Source organism: Pleurodeles waltl, chromosome 4_2 (genome assembly GCF_031143425.1).
Source record: "Pleurodeles waltl isolate 20211129_DDA chromosome 4_2, aPleWal1.hap1.20221129, whole genome shotgun sequence".
In the NCBI taxonomy this organism is placed as follows: Eukaryota; Metazoa; Chordata; class Amphibia; order Caudata; family Salamandridae; genus Pleurodeles; species Pleurodeles waltl.
Window position 1 is genome coordinate 93,766,609 of NC_090443.1, and position 22,731 is coordinate 93,789,339.

At 44.7% G+C, this 22,731-nt stretch overlaps 1 protein-coding gene across 2 annotated transcripts in view; it reads left to right on the forward strand.

Annotated features, from left to right (window-relative positions):
- The window catches only part of PIP4K2C (phosphatidylinositol-5-phosphate 4-kinase type 2 gamma), a 369,084-nt gene that overhangs the window by 15,475 nt on the left and 330,878 nt on the right, over nucleotides 1–22,731 (forward strand). For both annotated transcript variants that reach the window (XM_069230812.1, XM_069230813.1), the window contains exon 2: nucleotides 21,560–21,657. In XM_069230812.1, the coding sequence (XP_069086913.1) occupies nucleotides 21,560–21,657 (98 nt within the window). The remainder of the gene's footprint in view (nucleotides 1–21,559; nucleotides 21,658–22,731) is intronic.

The following is a 22,731-nucleotide window of genomic DNA, read 5'->3' on the forward strand; positions in this document are numbered from 1 at the left end:
AGAAATAGCGGATCTGTAAAGATTTATTGTCCGATATGACTTACCCAAACCCGCCTGGGCAGCTAGAAAATTGATAATTAGATTTAAATCTGCTGAAAAGGGAGTGGCACATTTTCCCACACGCCATCTTGACCAAAGAGTCCAAGCTGATCTGTAGGCTCGCCTCGTGCCAGGTGCCCATGCATTATTGATGAACTCTGAAGCTTCTGACGAAATAGGGAAGGACTGTTGGGAAGACCGGAAATGAGCCAGGCTGAAAGGGTTAATGACTTGTTGAGAATCAGACTGTGGGGACCCCCGAAAGGGTCTAGAAGACGAGACGGAAACAAGGGGAGTAAGATTGGAAAGTCTACCGTAAGTTCGAGGAGGGGAGGAAACCAAACCTGAGATTGCCAGAAGGGGACTAGCAGGACAAGGGACTCCTTTTGACGTCTGACCTGATTTAATACTCTGTTGATTAGAAGAAATGGAGGGAAAGCATAATTGAGGGCTCTGGACCAATCTTGGAGAAAGGAGTCTGTAGCTATGGCCAGAGGATCCGGGCGCCAACTGAAGAAATGAGGAAGTTGAGAGTTGAGTCTGGACGCAAAAAGATCTACCTGGAAAGGGCCCCATTTTCTTTCTAATTGGCGAAAGACTGAATGGTGTAATTTCCAATCGCTGGAGTCCGAGATATGACGAGAATGCCAGTCCGCATTGGTATTCAAGGAGCCTGGGAGATACTCTGCTAGGAGGGAAAAATTGTAGGACAGACAAAATTCCCAAAGGCTCTTGGCCAGAAAAGCAAGAGGCCTGGATCTGGTGCCTCCGAGGTGGTTGATGTAACGGACCGCGGATATATTGTCCATGCGGAGTAGAATGGAGCATCGTGCTCTGTTTTTCGTAAAGCTTCTGATCGCAAAGGAGCCTGCAAGAAGCTCTAAACAATTTATGTGCAATCTGGACTCCTCTGCAGACCATATACCTCCAGTCGATATCGAACCACAGCGGGCGCCCCAACCCGTGAGACTTGCATCTGATTCTAACACAAGTTGGGGCACAGAGAGGAAGATGGATCTGCCGTTCCAAGCCTCTAAATGGGATATCCACCACTGAATTTCCATTTGGGATTCTTGGTCTAGTGACACAAGGTCGGAGAAGGCTAAACCTCAACGGAGATGCAGAATTTTGAGACGCTGAAGAGCACGGTAAGGAAGGGGTCCTGGGAAGATGGCCTGGATGGACGAAGAAAGAAGACCGATGACTCTTGCTAGAGCTCTGAGGGAAATAGTCTTTTTGGAGAGTTAGAACCAACTCTTTTTTGATTGCATAAAGCTTGGAACGGGGAAGGAGCAGGGAGGCCGAAACCGAATCTATCTGGAAGCCCAGAAATTCTATTTGTTGCGAGGGAACCATCACGGATTTTTCGTGATTTATGAGGAAGCCGAGTTCTGCAAGAAGAGTGGATGTTATCTGTAGATGAGCCAGTAGAGAAGATTTGCTCTGGTGCATAATTAATATATCGTCGAGATAGATAATAAGTCTGATGCCCAGTGATCGAAGATAGGTTACTACCGGTTTCAATAGTTTTGTGAAGCACCACAGTGCCGATGATAGGCCGAAGGGAAGGGAGGAAAAATGATACGTTTTTGCATTCCAATGAAATTGTAAGTATTTTTTGTGAGAAGGATGAATAGGAATGGTCAGATATGCGTCCTGCAGATCCAGTCTGACAAGCCAATCGCCTTGGAGTAAAATATCCCTGAGATGGATGATAGTCTCCATCTTGAAGTGTCGATAGACGACAAATTGGTTGAAGGATTTTAGGTTGATTACTGGTCTTAATTTTTTGTTCTTTTTGTGGACGAGGAAGATGGAGCTGATGAAGCCGGTAGAATCTGGGGTGCAATTTTGAATGGCATCTTTTTCTAAAAGGGATTGAATTTCCAAACAAATTAGAGATGACATTTGGAGAGAGAACCTTGGAAGAGGAGGGAGAAAGGATTGGTACGGAGGAGAGAGGAGTTCGATACGGTAACCCTGAATAGTGGAAAGAACCCATGGGTCTGCAGAAATTGATTTCCATTTTTGAAGGAAGAAGCGAAGACGACCTCCCACGGAGGGCTAGAAAGTTGGCTTACCTTGGTTATTGGACGATCTGGAGAAGCGCTGACCACGATTGCGGAAGCCCCTTGATCTTTGTGGGTAAAAGTGGGGTTTAAATTCTTGGTGGTAGGAACTGATGGAGTTGGCATATCCTCTTGAGCCTTGATTCCTATATGAGCGGCCGGTAAAGTGGCTCCTACCTCTACCGGCCCGGGTAAAAACACGTTGGTTAAAGACTTTCTTCAGTGATTGTTGAGCCTTGTCTAGAGACGAAAAGGTGGAGACGAAATGGCTAAGATCTTTGATGAATGAGTCGCCAAAGAGTTTGCCATCGGCCTGGTTGCCGGGATCCCGAGTAGCCAGATTGGCCAGCTTGGGGTCCATTCTGAGGAGGAGGCCCTTGCGTCTCTCGTGAATGATAGCTGAATTTGCATTGCCCAAAAGGCAAAAGGCTCTTTGGGTCCAAAGAGAAAGATCTAAGGGATCGATTGGGGAGTCCTCTAGTCTGGCTGATTCGGCTAGATCAAATATTCTTGCTAGAGGGCCAACCACGTCCAGGAGTTTATCCTGACACGTGGTCCAGGCTTTGTCTACCCCTTTCCGGGGGTCTCTGCCAAATTTGGTAAAGAACGTGATGAGAGACTCGTCTCAGAGGTGTGGAATTTATTAAAATATCTACTTGTCCAGGGGACAGGTTGCTTCTCAAATCTACTTGTCCTGTAAAAAGATCAACTTGTCCCTTTGGTGCCATGTATTGTGGCGACATTATGGCAGCAATCTCATTATGTAAGAGCTCTGATAATAGCCTCTCTGATTATGCCAGGGCTAATACCAGAGTAGGGCTTGAATATTTGCAGTTTCAATCCCTACTGTAGCAATTTCCGTATTTTGCCACCTTTCTGCAGATCTGCATACTGGGGCTGGAGGAAGCAGAAAGCAATAGTTCCAGGGCTGGAATGCCTTTGAGTCTGCAAACCTTCTAACCTGCATGTTTTAAAGATTTTCACCAGCTTCTCTCTAATATTTTCCCCATAATAAGAAAGGTTGGACATTTACTCCTGACAATGGCAGAATTAGAACTTCTTCCAGGGTTGGGAAGAAAGTGGCCAGAGGGAAAATGAACTTGCAAATGCTCAATAGATTTTCACATGAGCAAATCTACACATGCATATTTACCCATGCTAAAATACAGTTCACAAATATTTTATAGGGGTACGACATAAACCATGGGTGCACTTTTGTGACTTTCCTTAAGAATTTGGGACCACATGAAGGTAGGTTCAGATTTGCGACCCGCAAATTGCGAATAAGAGCGACTTGCAATTTGCGAGTTGCAAATCCGAATGTAGGATGGTGTCCCTGACACCATCTGTGATTCGCAAGGGCTTCGCAAATGCCCACCTAGTGAATAATTATGAAGTAGGTCGCAATTTGCGACCCCCTTGCGAATAGCGGCCCTCACAGGGATAGTGGCCTGCTGGAGACAGCAGACCACCATGTCTGTGACTGCTTCCTTAAAGGAAAACGAGATGCATTACAAAAACGAAAAATGAAATGTTTTCGTTTCATTTTTTCAGAGCAGTCAGTGGTCCACAGGACCACTGCCTGCTCTGAAAAAATGTTTACAGTGACATTCACAATGGGGAAGGGGTCCCATAGGGACCCCTTCCCTTCTGCGAAAGTGTTAGCACCCATTTGAAATGGGTGCAAACGGTGATTGGTTTGCACCCGCGTTCGTGGTCACAAAACAATCCTACATTGCACTGCGAGTCGCAATTAGGAAGGGAACACCCCTTCCTAATTGAGTCACAAACCCGTTTTGCGATTCGGTAACCAGGTTACTGAATCGCAAAACTGGGTTTGTGCATCGCAATGTGCTTTTTGCACGTCGCAAACAGCGAAAGTCACTGTTTGCGACATGCAAAAAGCTACCTACATGTGGGTCTTGGTCCCTAATTAGGTCTGGTGTTAACAAAGACATTTTGTTTTTATTAAACTTCTATTTCTCTCTCTTTCGGCTGGCTTTACTGTGAGTGATCGCATTCTGCTCTTCCACAAGGAGCATATTGGCACACAAAGTAGTTTTGTTCAGTGTCAGGAACTACAGTGGCAATCAGTGACGTAACGAAACTGGAGGGTGCCCCTTTGCAAAGAACATGGAGGAGCCCCCTCTCCAGACTCACTCAGGGCAGGTGCTGTGCTGAAGGGGCCCCCTGGAGGGCTGCTGCGGGGCCTTTGTTATGCCACTGGTGGCAACGTGTGCTTTTAGTGTTCAAAAACTTTTTGGGTTTTTTTTGCCAGTGTTTGTTACAATGTTGAGGGCCTGGTAGCTCCCACAACAATAAAGTGTTACAAAAGCCATGTCAAAACAAGACACGCATTGATGAAACTCAAAGACTTATAAAAAATATGTCAGACCAGTTGGCTTTGTCAGTGTTTGTTTATTTTCATGCTTCCCATATTCGTGTTGAAAATGGTTACACTGATTTTCCATTAGAAATATTTTTGGGAAATACTAGCATGCATCAACACATTTTACTAAATGACACTTCATTTGCATCTAATCAGAGAGCATTCTGGGAGCATTATACTTAGCCTCATAGTCTAAACTTTTCAAACATGTGTATACACGTTTTTTTTTTTTTTTTTGTACTGGAACCAACGTCAGTAGTGAAGTGTGACCTTAAAACATTTATTTACAGCACTCACCCTAATAATGAAGGATTTCAAATAATGAGCCATAAATACAAGTTCGGACAGCATTATCTTTTGGAAACACATTACCTCAACTGCAGAGAGTTCCACTCTCTGTAAGCAGGCAGGCAGCCAAAGGGTTTGTGCTGCAGAGGGTTGGGCCTACTTGTCCCAAGGACAAAGTAAACATAAAAACTTGTTGCCCTTGACCCCAAACAAGATGTCCCGGGCGTGCGTCTATAGCTGGAGTTACAGTGGAGAAAATTTGATACGTTTGGGAGGAGGAGAGGCAGGGGAAAACGTATCATCAAGATTGTCTGACTGAGATAAATCGTCCATGTCCTCATCATCTGTGTCCAATATTTCTGAAATAACAATCTTTTTAGGCGCGGGGATATGTTTCGTTTTTGATTTACATTTCAGTAGGGACGCCGTTTTTTTTTGGCGGAATTCCCCTCCTTAGAAGGAGGCCTGGGAAGAATCAAGTCCTCAGTCTGGTGTGAGGCAAGCTCACTCTGTCAGTGCGCCTTTACTTGATTTAAAAGAAGTTATTTTTTGTTTTCTGCTTTCCCCCGCAGAATGGGCCATAGAATTGGACACCATGGACATTACTGAGCTTTCAATGTTTTTAGACATTTTATCCATTGATGCTTTCAGAGCATTTTTTACAGAGGATTGAATACATTTGTTTAAATCCTGTTTAAAGGATTCCTCATCCTCCTCAGAGTCAGGCCTTAAAGGAGAACTGCAAGGCTCCATAATAAAATTTGTTGTATACAATAATAATAAAGTGAAAACCCAAAAGTATAGGCAGGAATACTTTAGCCCAAGCAAGCGCCTGGATAGGTAGGGGTTAATGAGAGCAACACACTCGCCGGTGTAGGAAATAGCTCCTCCCCGAGGGCGGGGACAAAAGGGAGAGCCGGAGCTGCTAATAGGCACGTCAGGAAAGAAAAGCTGAGCCGGAGGATCCAAAGTGCTTTCCGTGTCCCAAAAATTAGCTTCGGAATGAGCCACGTAGCAGAAAGTCTGACGACGCGCTGAGGTCTCAGAGCATGCTGACAGAACGCGGCGAAAGGAGGCCAAATAGAACGGGGTGAAGCGTGCGAGCAAAACCGAACTGCTGCACGAAGGAGGGGGGGTGGGGATTACGAGTATGCCGCGTAGCGGCAAAGTAGTAGGCAACTCACAATGCAGAATATTATGCTTGAAGAAACATTACTACATAATAGCACGTTTAAATAGACATATAAATCGACAGAAGACCAAAAGAGTGTACTTATCTTGACTGCGAGCAGCAAGAAAAGAGGGCTGTTTGCAGTCAAGGGTACACTCTATGGTTGATGGCTTCTGCTGATTGGTCCAGCCTTAGTTTCTGTTTTGCTCCCATTGGCTAGTCTGTTGCTAAGCCTTTTGGGAGCTGTAGTTTCTTGACTGCTGCTATTTAAAATAAAGTAAGAAAAGAACGCATAATAGAGCCTCCGGTCTTGCCATAAAATTAAGTATACCCAAGCAGAGGCACAAGAACAAACGAAACCTGAAAACTTTGGTGCATTTCTAAATACGGTATTTTCACCGGTGTTATGTGAACACATTGCTATGGACAAACAAAAGAACACTAAGGCTCCAATGCCCAGACGCTCCAGTGCCCAGACGGGAGGAGAGGCCATCACACGCTGACACTGGAGGAAGCGTAAGAATAGTGTGATGGGCAACAAAAATATTCTTTTAGTGAAATCGCCTGAGCGGGAACTAAGCACACAAAGGAGAGACATTTAGAAAAATGCACCAATAAAAAGAAAGCATTTAAGACCAGCACAGCGAGGAATGAATGTTAATAGTGGGCATGGTTAAAGCCCATAGACTGAATACAGCATGTCTTGCAGACAGTTCATGCACACTGACTATGATGCTTGACCTAAAAAGTGGCTGTATTTTTCAGTTATAAATATGGCACTGTGACTCGAAGCCACTGGTAGCAAGATGCTTGCTGTTTGTAAATGCAGCACTTTGAAATGGGAGAAAACGAAACTGAAGAGTTATTCTAGTTTTTATGGCTTTCACAAAACTCATCATTTAAATGTTAGCCCATTTCAATTTCACATTTACAAACAGCAAGAGTCTTGCACCCAGTGGCCTGTAGACACGGTGTCCTATTTACAACATAAAAATACAGCCATTTGTTTAAAGAGGAGGAATTTAAAGTGAAGAAACATGATGATAAAATAATAAGACAAATTTGGCTTTATTGAAATGGAAGAAAAACATTAAGGGCCTGATTATGAGTTCCTCGTAATATTCCAAACCATGAGTGAACTCCTGTTTACGCATGTTCCATGGTTTGGAATGATATGTTTGAAGGTAATTAACACATCCAATAATTATTGGGTACATTAAATAACTTAACCTTCCTTAAATTTCAGTAGGTCAAACCTGCTAAAATTTAGCAGATGAAACACAACATATTTACAGTCTCATGCAGATTTTAGCGTTAAACAGCAACATTTATTACCTGTGAACTTAATAGGTGTTATTTATTGGAACCATTAAATAACGTACCAAGTGGTTGTGTTATTCATCAGGAGCAACAAATAATTCCTTAGCTCTTAATCCAGCCTTTAGACTCAATGTTTGGTTGAAATATTTTTATTTCCTTTATATTTCTCCCATTTAAAACAAAATACTGTATTTTGCAGTTTTATATATTTATATATATATGGCACAGTGCCTGCTGGCCACTGGGAGCAATAGGCCTGCTGTTTGTAAATCCCTTGAAATGGGAGAAAATGTAATTGAAGATTTAACTTAACAAAAAGGAAGAGTTAACTTAATGATCATCTCCCATTTAAAAAATCATTCAGAAGTATAATTTTGTTTTCACACTCCAATATTGAGTTGACAAGGACTTTTATTTGAGATTATACCTGAGTTCTTCATCTCTGTGCCCAACCTGGGCCAGAAATCTGACTCCAGCACTGCCTATTAGCAGGCTCTGCTATCTGTGGCCTGGTGATAAAAATGTAAAATAAACATTGCCTTCCCTCAACTAGATATGACCCTGTGCTCCTTTAAAAATTAACTCGAGCGTTTGAGCTACTTTGAAGGCATCTGTGAGCTACTGGTAGCTCATGACCGAATGGCTGGAGACTCCTGTTTTAGACCTACTACTATTGACTGTGGAGATTGAGACAAATGTCATAGTTGAAGTCCTGCAGCCAAGACAGACCTCACACAAACCTCTCCTGCCTTCTAAATAGGCTTTAACGGACACACTGTTGGGCACCTGGGCAAAAGTTAGGATTTTGTTCACCAGTCAGTAGGCAAATAGTAAAGAAGCATAGGCCTGCCCTTGGAGAATCAGCTTTTCTTCTGCGGCACTCTACATCTGAGAGCTTGGTAGTCCAGACTTCCACCAGGAAGCCGAACTCCAACATGTTTTGAACAAGCCCACCAGACAGAGGGTTGAAACAAACTCATATGTTACTCTGTCTTCTTTGACTTTACACGCATGCATTGTGGGATATGATAGCCTACATCTTGCCTGCAGTCTGGGACAACTTTTGGACAAGCCTACAAAAAATATGTGGTAGTCATGGCTCAGTGAAAAACACTACCCAATCAGGCCTGAACACCACCAATTGCTTGAATAGCTCAGTCAGTACAGCAAGGTCTTTCGGCGGCACAGGTGCACTCCGCTGATTTTTTTTTTTTTTTTTAATTGATTTTTTTTAGATGTCCAACAATCCCTAATGGAAATGCCATTCGATGGCACCTGTCTCTTCGGAGACCAGGCAGACTCAGACCTGGAGTGCTTTAAGTAGCTCAGAGCAACATTGCGCTTCCTTGGACTGGCACCACCATTGCATTAGTTCCCCCTCAATTTTGCCCTTTTTGAGGGCTCAGAAGATGCTCCAAACAGAGGCAATGCCAGGCCTCACCTCTCTTCAGCAACAGCAGACCACCCAGGCCTTTCGAAGTAGAGGTCAGTAATCCAATTGCCAGCACCCAGGCCCACAGGGGCAATAAGCTACCCAATCCCTCACCCCCCAATGGCCACCATAAAACACTTTTAAGTTGCCCTCACTGGCACCAAGTTGCCCAGTAGGAGGAATAATTATCTATTATTTCCATGGATGCAGAGCATCAGATCAAACAGATGGGTGCTCCAAATTGTTCAGAATGGATACTCCCTCCACTTCCTCTCTACCCCTGTAACCATGCCTCTTACACCGTGACCTCTGGAAGACCACTTGTCCATTCTGCTTGTGAAGCTTCAGGCTCTCTTGTATAATGGAGCAAACCATAAAAAACGTGCCAGCATCAGAAGTCAGGACTGGTTGTGACTCTCCTTGCTTCCTGGTATTGAAGAAGGATGGAGACCTCCTTCTGTCCCTCATTCTTCACACTCTGAATTTGAAAGAGAAGTTCAAAAAGCTCACCCTTGCCTAAGTTTTGTCTTCTTGAAACGAGGAGACTAGATGGTGGTGTTGGATTACTGGATGCTTATTTTCACATCCCCATCCTGCAGTCCCTCAAATGCTATCTGAAGTTTCAAGTAAGCACTGACCACGTTTAGTTCTCAGTGCTCCACAATAGTGTTACCAGTGTGCCTCTGGTGTTCATGAACGTGATTGTGGTCGCAGCCCATCATCGGAGTTTGGGGATACTCACACCTTGACTCATACCGGGACCATTGGTTTCTTAAGGTGGATTTGCTTCAGAATGTCATAGACCACCTCCTACGACGGACAACCTTTTGTCATCACTAGCATTTTTCATCACTGTGCCGAAGTCATACACGACTCCTTTGCATAGACTTCCCTACGTTGTAGCCATCCTGGACACTGTGCTGTTCTGATCCTTCAAACCACCTCAACATGTCCATTAGATCCAATAGAGACTTCTATCTGCAGATTCCTTACCTTAGAATATTCCCCAGGCGTCAGACTTCATTTTGAAGCTTTTAAGTAGTACCTGTGCATGCAGGTAGGTGGCATAGTGTGGCTCTGCGTCTGCCACCCCGGAAGTGTCGTACACGGTGCCGATGTAGGCTCCACTCCTGCACACTGACATCAGTTATTTTCTTTCTGTGCTTGTCAGATCTAGAGAGAGCTACCTCCAATCACTTTTTGACTTATATGTTTTAGACGTTTTGTCAAATCTTTTTCCAAGACTTTGTCTCCCAGTGTGCTAGGGATGTCCCCCAAGAAGCCAGTGGAATTTAAGCACTGTGGTTCCTACCACAGACATATATCTGTGACAGACACCCATCTGTCAGTGGTGCTTGGAGCCGGATCATGACTCGACTTGTGAGGACAGTTCAGGCCTAGAGAAATCTACTCACCCACTGTCTATGGCGAGTCAGATGTTATCATGACGAGCTATTTTTAGGGACTAGTGGCCCATTCTGATGAGTTGACAAAGAACTTGTTTTTGTTCACTCACAAAGAGACTGAGCAATAACTTGGCTTTTAAATCTTGTTTTTACCTTGTCACATTTGCTATTCATTCAGAGACAGAGGTCATATGTCAGCTTATGTCTTTCTCTAACTTTCAAAGTTTGAGGATTTTGTAAACTGAACTGCCTGACTGTCAGGCTGTACAAAGATTGATATGAAAGGCTGTAGGATGTTGGTTTATTTTCTAAAACACAACATTTAAATAGCTTGTAAATGAACTGGACACACATTTAAAAATATATTTAAGTATTTATGAAGACACATTTTTTTTTTTGTAATTCATCTGGGATGCAAAAAAATATTAGGATGAAAACCGATCAGAACACTTTACTTGGTGATGTGCAAATGATATATATTTTTCTGGAACCAAGTTACCACAAATCATTGTCTATATAGCTTTATAATTAAAACTGCATCTTAGTGGAAAGGTTTGTTGTCATTTCCATGGAAAATGTGCTATTTGTAAGTGACAGCATACTATCACATCATGCTTTAGTAATATATTTATTACAAGTGAGTTTTCAAACATGAACTAAGAAACATTCCTGCCCCTGGGCTGATGACAATGCTGTTAGTGACCTAAGAGGCAAGTTAGGGTTCATGACCTAAGAGGCAAGTCAGGGTTCATGCATACCCTCTCTGGGCTTGATTGTTATTCTACATGGAGCAACAGTTTTGTTTATTAAATCAAACAAATTTTGTTTGTTTGTATGGAAGTGTTGAACTTGCATATTTGAAGGTGCTATCATATGTGATTATGAAGAAAAAGGCAGCTCTTTAAGATAAAATATTTGCCTTGGCTGACACAATTTGAGACTAGTTTTCAGGTCAAGTACTTTAAAGCTAAGTCGAATAGATTATTGAAGTCACTAAACCTGCAGGACTGGTAACATTTTTATGCTTTTCCAGGCATGCTGCCGTGCCATGAATCCTCAGGCTCTGAGGGAGCGCATACTGAAGCTCCTTGTCGCTTGACGCTGGTTGCCTCAGTGACACTCCAGTTCCCAGTCGAGCAAAAGTTTCTGGGCCTGCTGGTGGAGTCATTCCAGGCGCTCGTCTTCGAAGTCATCAAGTAAATCCCACAAGAAATTGAAGAAGTCAAAGTGCTTGTCGACTTGACTGCACCGGTCCTAGTCATTGAATGAGGTGCGGGAACATCAGTTTAGACCTTGGCCCCACTCAGAGCCTGCCTCTGCTCTACACCTCCCAGAGTTTCCTGTAGCTGGTGCGACTCTGCTCCACTCTGGGGAATTTTGAGTACAGGCCCCTTGTTTTTGGGTGGACAGACCTCTCTGGAGTAGAGGTTTGGCAGGCACCCCAACTGGGTTTCTGCTGGGGGTGAGGGAGGATGCCATTCGGGCTCATTGGATCCGGTGTTGGATCTGGAATGGCTCCGCCCACAAGACAGCCACTTTCCGTGGAGCCCTTACCAACATTGTTGATAAAGGTGCCACTGGGATCAACCACATTATCATACCCACTGCCTGCTGGAACCAGATAATCTGAGCCAGTGCCTCCTTTCTTTGGCAGGCTTGTAGAGGAGTATGATTCGAGTGGATCACAGGATGCCTATGGCTAGACCCCCTTGAGGAGGCTGATGACAACTGGTATGCGGAGCAAGCGGATGGCAGTAGTCTATACACCTCACCAAACACTGGTCACCTCACCAGTCATTGGCCTGGTTTCTCCTACTGTGGCTATGGAGGAAGGGGCCTCATTCACTGTGGTGGTGCCTAGGGCCTCAGAGGTCCTGGACATTTAGTTGCCCTAGCTGACAGTCAAAACTTTTGTTTTGACAGAGGTGCTTAAACCCGGAGTCACTCCCTCAAAACCACTGACGTTCTAGGAGCTTTGGCCAAGCCCTGCACATGGGCTTCTGTACGTAGGACCTTTGCCTGCTGCTGTCGTCCTGCTCCTGGGAATTTAGCTTTCCTCCTGTAGCACCCAATCTGGGAGAGTTTGATTGTCCAGGCCTCCACCTCTAAGGTTAACCCGGGGCCATTCCCTACCTCACCATAGGCAATCGAAAAGGCTGAACATCTTTGGCAAGACGATGTTTTCTTTCTCCAGACTAGCTCTGTGGTCCGTGAATACTGCATTCCCTTTTGGGCTGATACACCCACACAGTGTGGGATGGAGGGGGTCTGAGACATCCAGTCACAAGCTATTACTGATGGCAGAGACGCAGCAAAGTTAATTATTTAATAGGCAGAGCGATTGCAACGTTTGCGCCACTTAGACGCCATGACTAATTGAGGTCCACTGGCGCTTCAAGGGATGTACAGGATCCGTTATGGATATGCCCTTCAGTGGCACCTGTCTCTTTGGAAAATGCAGATTCAGCACTCAAGCACTGTAAAGGATGGCTGGGCTACTTCCACATCCCTGGGCCTCTCCATAGTTCCCCTGCCAATCCCATCCTGCTTTCACCCCTTCTGTGGATATGTTAGTGGTTACACACCACATCCATTTCCACCCAGCCACCAAGGCCAACAGACTCCCCAGTCATTTTGTGGCTGTGGTTCCCACAAGGCCCCTGGGTCAGCCAGCCAGATGTTGACCTAGTCCAACCCCCCCTCCTTTTACCATAACGGGCACCCATTTGGCAGCAGGACCCGCTATAATCTGTTCCACTGGCACTTCATGACATTGGCCAAGTGTGTACTTCAGAATATCCAGCAGGTTTACTCCATCCCTTTACTCAAAACCCTGCCACCATCTTTTGACCAGCTTACAGAGGACCATTTCTCCCTGCTCCATCGGGACTTCTAGCTTCACAGGAGCCATCAAGAGGGTGCTGGTATCAGAAGTAGTTCGTGGTTGCTAAACCCTGCTACTTTTTGGTGCCCAAAAAGGACTGAGGCCTTTGCCCTATTCTAGACCTGCGCTCTCTCAACTTCTTTCTGAAGAAGGAGAAGTTAATGATGTTCACATTGGCTTAGGTTCTGTCTGCCCTCGACCCTGGACGGTAGCGCTAAACTTACAGGATGCCTATTTCCATATCCCTCTCCTGCCTGTCCACAGGTTTTACCCGCGGTTCATGGTAGGCCACAAACATCAGTTCGCCATTCTCCCCTTTGGTCTCACCAGCGCCCCTAGGGTGTTTACCAAAGTATCTGGGTGGTGGTTGCAACAAAATCCTCAGAAGTTGAGAGTTCCAGTCTTCCTCTACCTCGAAGACTGGTTGTTGAATTAGAACTAAACCTAGGCAGTCGTATCCCACCTCCAGACTTTGGCAGACCTCATGAATTCTCTGGGGTGCACTTTTTAAGTGCCGAAGTCACACCTGACTCCCTCATCACTTCATCAAAGCTGTTCTGGATATAGTGGAGTTTCAGGCCTATTCTCCGGAATAGCGAGTCCAGGATATCAGGCCATGATTCCGATGTTTCAGCCTCTAACCTAGATTTCGGTGAGACTTAATCTGAGACTGCTTGGCCTCATGGCCTCCTGCATCCTGCTTGTCACACATGCCTGTTGGCATATGCTGGCTCTGCAGTGGGACCTGAAGGTCTGTGGGCTCAGTATAAGGGTAATCTCTCCGACCTGGTCAAGATTTCAGAGGGAACTGCAAAAAAGACCTGCAGTGGTGACTGTTGAACAGCAGTTGGGTCAGCAGCAGATCCCTCTCCCTTCCCCAACTAGAGCTGACTATGACAGATGTATTACCCCTGGGTTGGGGTGGCCACCTGGGAGAGGCAGAAATTAGAAGACTCTGGTCTCTGACGGAGTCTCAGCTCCACACCAACTCACTGGAGCTGAGAGCGATCCAACTAGCATAGAAATCCTTTCTGCCATCTATCAAGGGAAGGCTCATGCATGTGTTCATGGACAACACTAGTGCCTGGGGCTACTGCAACTAACAAGGTGGGCTGGGGTAGTGGACCCTGTGTCAGGAGGCACTGAGTCTCTGGACATTGCTGGAATGTCAGTGTGTTTCCCTGGTGGTTCAACATCTGGCAAGCGCTCTGAACGCAAGAGCAGACAAACTCAGTTGTCGATGCCTTGTGGATCACGAATGATATCTCCATCAAGAGGTGGTGCAAGTTCTCTTCAGAGATTGGGGCGAACCTTGGTTAGATCTATTCACCACTGCTGAGAATGCGTAATGTCAGAACTTCTACACCTTTTGACAATCAAAACTGCTTTTGTAGTGGCCATTACATCAGCCAGGAGCATCCGTGAACTGCAAGCACTTTTTCTACCCAGACAGACTGGTGTTGAGGACTCATGCCTCCTTTCTTTGGAAACAGATGACAGCTTTTCATGTAGGCCAGACCATTACCTTGCCTACCTTATTTGCTCCTCATCCATCCAAAGGAAAGGAGAAACTCCACCATCGGGAGCCAGAAGGAGCGATGTTTGCTTGCAATCTCATTCCAACAGAAATAAGGCTGTCCAGGCGTCTGTCAGGCTGCAATGTGGGCGTCTTTGCACATGTTTAGTAAGCACTACTGCCTGGACAGAAAAGTCCGTTGTGACAGGCATTTTTCCTATACGGTCCTACAAGCCGTTTTGGTCTAATTTGTTTGTAGAAGACCCACCTCTGGAGAGGTATTCCTTGGGTACCTATTATAAGGTAAGAAATCTGCAGCTAGAAGTTTCTATCATATGAACAAGTTACTTACCTTTGGTAATGTCTTATCTGGTAGAGACCTTATTTAACCAGAGATACTGTACCTACCCTCAAACCTCCCCGCTTTGCGAATGGATTTCTCCTTATAGGGTAATCCTTCTGAGTTCCTTAGCGTCTGCACACTGGTACATCAGCAAACTCCGCTCTTCCCACGTGGAAAGGTCATGAAAAGAAACTGATGTCCGTGTTCTGGGGTGATGTCTTTATAGGCGCAGAACATGTCACATTCGGTTCAGCCGAGGCAGAGCTGAACGACACCTCCTACTGGTGTGCATAGATACCGCTTAAAAAGGTTACGGTGGCATTCTGACACCTGGGGAATATTCTAAAGTTCGTAATCTGCTGCAAAATAGTCTCTACCAAATAAGGTGTTTCCAAAGTAATTTGTTTATTCAGGCTATGATTCTGATATTTGAAACTTTGTCTCAAGTGGCTCTGATGCTTTTTGGTTTCGTGACCTCCTGCATCCGCTAGTGGACCACGGCAGTTGGCACATGCTTGTGCTGCAGTGGGATCTAAACTGTCACTGGGCTCATCACCAAGAAACCTTTTGGATTCCATCCTCGTCTCTAAGTAGCCTTCAAAATATCTGTAATGCTGGCTGGTGGACTACATTTAGACATGTGGCAGACTAAGAGCTAATGGTTGTGACAAATGCATTGTTGTTGGGGAGGTCATCTGGAAGAGGTGGAGATTAGAGGATTCTGTTTGCCGGCTGAAACCCACCTCTACATAAACCTGTTGGAATTTAGGGCGATTCCCTTGGCACTGAGAGCCTTTTTCCTGTTCCTCAAGGGGGGGTGGGTGCAGGTTCTCGGACAACATCACCTCCATATGGGATTGCAACAAAGAAGGTGGTGTGTAGTTGTACCTGGCAGGATCTGTAAATGCAAGGGCGGATGAATTCGGCTGACATGCCCTAGCGCATCATGAATGGGGGCTGCACTTAGAAGTGACTAAAGGACTCTTCCTGCAATGGGAAGAACTCTGGCTCAGTCTTTGTTCACTGCAGAGAATGGAAAGTGTCCAGGCTATTGCAATTTTTAGTTCTTAAGACAGCTCTTACGCAGAGATGCCTTTTGCCTGGATTGGAGCGTGGGACTCTTGTACGCTTTCCCACCTCTGCCTCTTCTGCCCAAAGTTCTGGAGAAGATCAAAAACGACTAGGCCCAAGTCAAGCAAGTGTGATACCCAGAACTCCTGGCCAATTGCATCTATTATTCAATCCTCCTACCCTTTTTGGAGGAATTTCTGTTGCAGCAGCTGGACAGGGTCTTTCACCCAAGTCTGCATGACCTACATCTCTGTGCTCGGAAATTAAGCGGGAATATTTGACTACTTTTGGTCTCTTTTCTGAATTGTGAATGTCATCATGAGAGCCAGGTGACCATAAACTAAAACACTCTATATGAGGCTCCAGAAGAAGTTTGTTGTCTAGTGATATTCCTGAAAATGTCCTACCACTACAGCCACAGTTGTCTGACATATTACTCTTATCCATAGCCCAGCAAGACCTTGCTGTGGCGACAGTTGAAAGATGTTTATCGGCTCTTTCAATTATTTTTTTTAATGTTTGTCCAATCAGCCTTCTTCATTTGCGTCACCTGTTGTGATGTGTTTCCTAAAACGGTTGCCCCCTATGTTACTGCCAACGCAATTTGTGATCCCTCAGTTGGACCAGAATCTGGGTCTCACTTACCTCATGTGCTCTCCATTTGAGACAATGCTTAGCTGCCCTCTCCAGTTGCTCACCTTAAGGACACAGTTTCTCATAGCGGTAACATATGCTTGTTGTGAGTGAACTACAAGCAATGTCTCTCTAGGTGACTTGTCCCACCTTCTTCCTGGGCAAGCTAGTGCTCTGGACTAAAGCAGTATTTTTCTTGAAAGTTGGCATTTCTTTCCACATAGGACAGTCTGCTACCCTGCCAGCTCCCCCCCTCACCTCATCCCTCTGAAGAGAAGGAGAGAGAGACATCATTGCCTAGACCAAAACAGAGCTCAAAACCTTTACATTGATCATGCCAGGGACAATCAGGTGGATGATCAACTTGCTGTGGGGTCCTCTTGGGCAAAAGAAGGGAAAAGCTGTGCAGAATCGAACCATTTGGAGATAGTTTGTCCTGTGTATCAAAATTTGCTATGGATTTACCCCAGAAGACTTAAGTGGCCATGCTACCAGGGCAGAGGCTTGTACCACTGAGCTGGAGTGATATGTGTCACTGTTTAACTTCCGCCAGGTTGCTATGTGGATAAACAGATCTGACGGGATGGACACTTTGCCTGTTGTGACCTGTACAATTTCCATGTCTGAGCCATTTCACAGACCCACCACTTGGTGAAGTACTATTTTGTATCTGTCACAAGGCAAGGAATCTGTGGTTAGAAGTATCTATCAGAAAAGCAAGTTACTTCTCTGCAGGGATGGGCACAAGGCAGATGGGTAATACTCATTTGCGACCCACTCAATGCAGGCCACGTCTAGGCTGGATTACATACTGGTCCCTGGGACGGAGGCGAGTCTGCACATGCGATGCCTGCCCAGGGGTAAACTCAGATCACTCACTGATTATGATGAGCATTACTATCACAAGTACAAGGGGGGTGAGGGGATGGAATCTAGACCCATGAGAACTTACTAGCTAGGACACCCGACGGCATATCGCAGAGGCCACAGATCAATACTTTAATGGGATCTTGGGCTCTGTGTCCTCTGACATAGTATTATGAGAAACCCACAAAGTCATCATAAGGGGACAATTGATCTCCCATGTCCATGGTAAGAAAAGGTCCAAAAACCAAGAAATGGAAGATTCAGAAATGTAATTGGGGAGACTGGAGGCGGAATACATAACAGCCTCTAATCCCTTACTGGTTGGACAAATAGAACTGACTAGAGAAAGATATTGGCAATTGGTCAAAGATGAGGCACATAAGTAACATCGGACCCAGCAACACCAAATTTACAAATTTGGTAATAGCATGAGGAACATGCTGGTGTTACTGGCAAGTAGGGAAAAGTTACAAAGGTGGGTGCAAAGCATTTTGCTGCGCACAGCTGAGGAGATAGTGGAGAAGTTTGTAACACGCCTTGTTTACCTTTACAACTCCAGGCTGCAAATTGACCCAGAGAAAAAAACGTTTTTTACCAGGGACATCCCTACCCAATGCCTAGATGGGGAGGACAGGGCACAGTTGGATCACAAAATAGAGGAAAGGCAGCTGGAAGAGGCAGTTACGCAAATGAGTAGGATGACCCAAATTCTTCATATGCCTGAAAAGGAAAATCAACATAACCTATGTTAGCGATGTTTAAAGATTCTAGGTAGGTATGGTGTCTCCTGGATAATCTCAGGACAGCAACGATTATAGTGATCCACAAGAGTGGGAAACCAAAAGGCAACTGAACATCTTATAGGCTGTTCTCCCTGCTCAGTATGGAGGCTAAGGTATTGGCCATGATATTGGTGAATCACCCGAGCGTAGTCATCAACAAACTGATACACCCAGATCGGTTCAGGCTCATGTGCCAGAGTGCCTCACAACACAACCTGAGGCGACTGTTTGTTTACCTATAGAGAAACCAGGCGATCTAGGAGCCTGCTATTCTCCTTATGCTTGATGCTGAAAAGGCATTTGACTCGTTGGAGTGGCTGTACTTTAGGGCTATTCTGGGTAAAATGGGGTGCAGCCCAGAGTTTCTGGCTTGAGTGAAGATGCTCTACACAAATTCAAGGGCCCATGTGAAGGTAAATTGCACTTGCTCAGCAGAGTTTCCTCTAACCCAGGGAACTTGACAGGGTTGCCTGCCTTCCCTGATCGTCTTTGCGATGAGTTTTTAACTGCTGGCAGAGTGGGTGAGAAAGGATGCATCGATAAGAGGTATCTAGTAGATCCCTACATGGAGGGACGTAATATCCCCTTATGCGGACAACATTCTTGTATAACTTACAGATCCAGTGAATGTAGAAGAGGAGACTCCACAGGAGTTTTTGATCTTGGTGGCACATTTACACAAACACACGATTTCACAATCTAGCAAACTCTTGTGATGAACTGTCAACGCCCCCTAGGCAAACTGAAAACAGGTGGGAGGTGTACCTGGCAGTGCTGGCGGACACAGACTGGGTGGAGGTCTGTCGCTACCTAAGGAAGATTGTGATAACGGCAGGGTTTCGCCAGGTACAACTCAAGATCTTACACAGGGCCTATTACAGTAGAACAAAGCTGTTCTAAGTGGGTAGAACCAGTGATGATCAGTGCCTCGGGGGATGTGACAAGCCTGGGACCTTGGTTCACATGCTGTGGAGCTGCTCCTGATTACAAGCATTCTGGGAACTGGTGGAACACGTGGTAGTGGAAATGATTACACTCAAACGCCTTTGACGCTGCTCGGATTATGGGGAGATGTAAACTCTACACCAAAAAATATGAAAGCTGTCGAGATCTATCTCGTGTAGGCATACAAAAGATGCAGGAATCATTGGATTTCCACTTTAGCATCCTATTGAATTGTTTTTAATCATGTTCTGGGACCCGTTGAATACAGAAATGTAGGGTATTCCCATAACCATTTTTAGCCAGAACTGGAATTCCGTGATAGAACTTATTGTTTTGTAACACTGACCTGGAGGTGGCCAAAAGGGAAATCGTACAACTATGGGAAGCGAAAGCAACACCAAGGTTGACTAAGTGGGTGAAAAGCATGTACTGATTTATGCAGGTCGAGGCCACTGTATATAAGGTAGGAGGGTGTCCCAAGACGTTTGATAAGATATGGTCCCAATGGAGGGATATACAGGGCGACGATATTGGGACCCCAAGGGGAAGGGAGAAACCAAGAGGGTGAGAGGGCATGGTATGTGAAGGAAATGATAATTTGCAGGTGTATCAACTATCGGGGAGAGATGACCGTATGTAAAGTTACTATGAGATTGCTGATTATCCCTTGTCAAATTGGTAATATGATGTACCCATATCTGTCAGATATGGTGTTATTTGATGGTGGACCTCCTTCATCGTTTATATGTACTGTTGTTGGGAAAACCAATAAAATGATGATAAAGAAAAAAAAGAAAAGCAGGTTACCTTCAGTAACGCTTTTTTGGTGGAGACTCTAACCGCAGATTCCTCGCCGACCCTCCCATCTTCCTCTTCAGTGGAGTGGACTCTCCTAGTCCATCCTAATAAGATTCCATTTTGGAGATCTGCACATGTGCGCAATTTGATTACTAAAGCTGTGTCAGATGACCTGGACAGGTATCGGAAAGAAACTGTCTTCAGTGCACAGACACGGCAGCTATGCAGAGGGGCCCAACATTCAATCTGGTGCGGGAAGCATCAAACTCGAAGTCACACAACTCCACCTACCAGCACGCTAGGGACTGCTGAAGAAAATTCTCCAGATCCTTTGTTGCACTTGTGGGTATTAGCAAAATGAGGAATCCACGGTTAGAAAGAACAGCCATCAGAAAGAGCATTATTGAAGGTATGGTAACTTGTTCTACCTGGACCCACTCCAACAGGTTTTCCTGCCAAGGGAAGAAAACACCTCCCCAATCCTATGCCATTTTCGCTGCTCTGGGAGCATTTCTCAGCCCAGCACATGCCAAGGACAGGCTGGACAGTTGACGGAGAGCTAATGCAAATTAACCTCCAGCAGGTTCAGGCAATATAAATGTACCTTTCTAAAAGTTACATTTCACATATATTTAATAAAAATCTGGCTTCATTATTGGATTGGATTTTTATTAAAAATAAGACTTTGAATAGAGCCAGAGGCTGGTACTGGTCAAAAATTATATTTTTAAGTATATTATATATTCTTTGACTTTTCTTGTGTAGTAGTTACAGCCTGAACAATGACCATGCCATTTTGGGCCTTGTCACTGGGGGAACACGACATTTCCATTGCTAGACATGTTCCACTCTTAATTGTTATGCCCTCTATCTGTGGACAGCAAGGTGCACTTAGGGTTTTCCTACCTTTCAAAAGTGGGGGTTTTACAGGTCTCCTCAAGACGCTGCTGCCAGTCTACATGGGATAGGCTTGAAACAATATTCTACTGCCACTGTAAAGGATGGCACAATAGGTGCTGCAGTCAAGTGACATTTAACTGTCCATGCCATAGGTGTATTTCTGCATCACATACTGTGGCTTCATAGGAAAGTTAAATGTGCTTCTCGGTTTTAAGTCAATTTCAACATGTTTTAGGGGTCAGAGCACATACTCTGGTCACTGGGTAGCTTTGCCCAAGTGTAAGCAATCCAAGACTGCCATTGTCTGAACTCATTAGCTTGTCAAATGAAGGCTCAGAACCTGAAAACAAATCTCCTATGACCGAAAATGATGACAACCCTAGAGAAAATACTAACCATTGAAAGGGGTAAAGCCACATGAAGAGGGACCCAGGATTTCCCCTGATAAGGTGGTGGGCGCATGTGAGAGAGCACATGCTTTGTTGATATTTAGCCCAGTTGAAGAAGAGGAATCTCAACAGAGAGTGGCAACCTCCAACTTTTAACAGTGTGCAAGGCTTCTAGTGCAGATGATAGAAGGACAGAGTAAGGAACATCACTGTGATTTCTCCCCCCAACACCCACTCACCCTACCGACCGACCCTTCCTCCCCCCTCCTTCCAAGATTAATACGTGTATATTAAATATTAACTTTTGGTATTTTCAGATTAATGAGCTGAACCAAGTTCCGGTCCCAGTGATGCTCTTGCCGGATGATTTTAAGGCTAATTCGAAAATCAAGGTAGTCAATCATCTCTTTAATCGGTAAGGCCCAAGGCTGTGTTTGCCAGTTAAGCTTTTATCTGTGCCCCACTTTCACTGTTTTCTTGTCTCCCTCTTTACCCTTCATCTGTGTTTGATTTGCATTGTTGAGTGAGTTAACACTGTAATCGCAATCTTAAAATACTATAATAGTTTCGATTTTGTTGGTAGAGTGATTTTTTTTTTTTTTGTTGTTGCTTTTTTTATGTCTATTTTTGCTAATAGTATGTGGGTGGAAAAACCCAAACATGGCCTGCATTTTCTGGGAATAGTGTGAAAGCTCAAATAATGTGTTTGGATTGTTCTGTAAAAAGCAACAGTAATACAACTGCCGAGACATTTTCCGTCTTTCCTCCCAGAGTGGTCAGGCAAAAGTAAAGTTGATGGTTAGCTGGTTTGAGGAATGTGAAAACCACTCCTCTCAACCAGGGAGCATTTAGAGGATGATGAATAGAATCTTCACTAAGTAGAGAGAAACTTAAGTCTGTGCACAACAAACATGAGAGATTACTTTATGCTCGTGAAGTGTTCAGTATGGCATTTTTTCTCCAGAACGTGTAAAGTCTGGTCTCAGCTTCCCAACTCAGTGTTCAAAGGCTTAACCATTGAGAGTATACAAACGGTTTGAAGCTTTTTCATGGACATTGGGTTTTGCTTTTGTTGTGTACTAAGAGTGTGACAATTTGGCGTTTCAACAATAATGTTGTAATTCAGTTAATGTAAGTGTAGACTAAAATGTAACTATTAAAAAGTCTTGAACTTTACTAGCACTTTCTCTTTCGTTTTACTATTGCCATGACAACTTTAGGGTTGTACGGATATTTATTAGACAGGGCTTGCAAGGCATTTGTGGTAATCCATCTGCACGTTGATTGCGGCAGTGGCCATTGTCTCCCATTATTCGGTTGGAGATAGGTGATCAAGCAGGCCATCTTCCAGGACCTGGGCTGACCTATTGAGCTCTCTGTTACTACTGCATGGGCCAGCTTGAAAGGCCAGTGTCTGGACTTTTTTTTTTTTTTTTAGAAGCTGTGGGCTGTGACGGGACAAAAAAAAAAACAAGCATTAGCAGTCCAA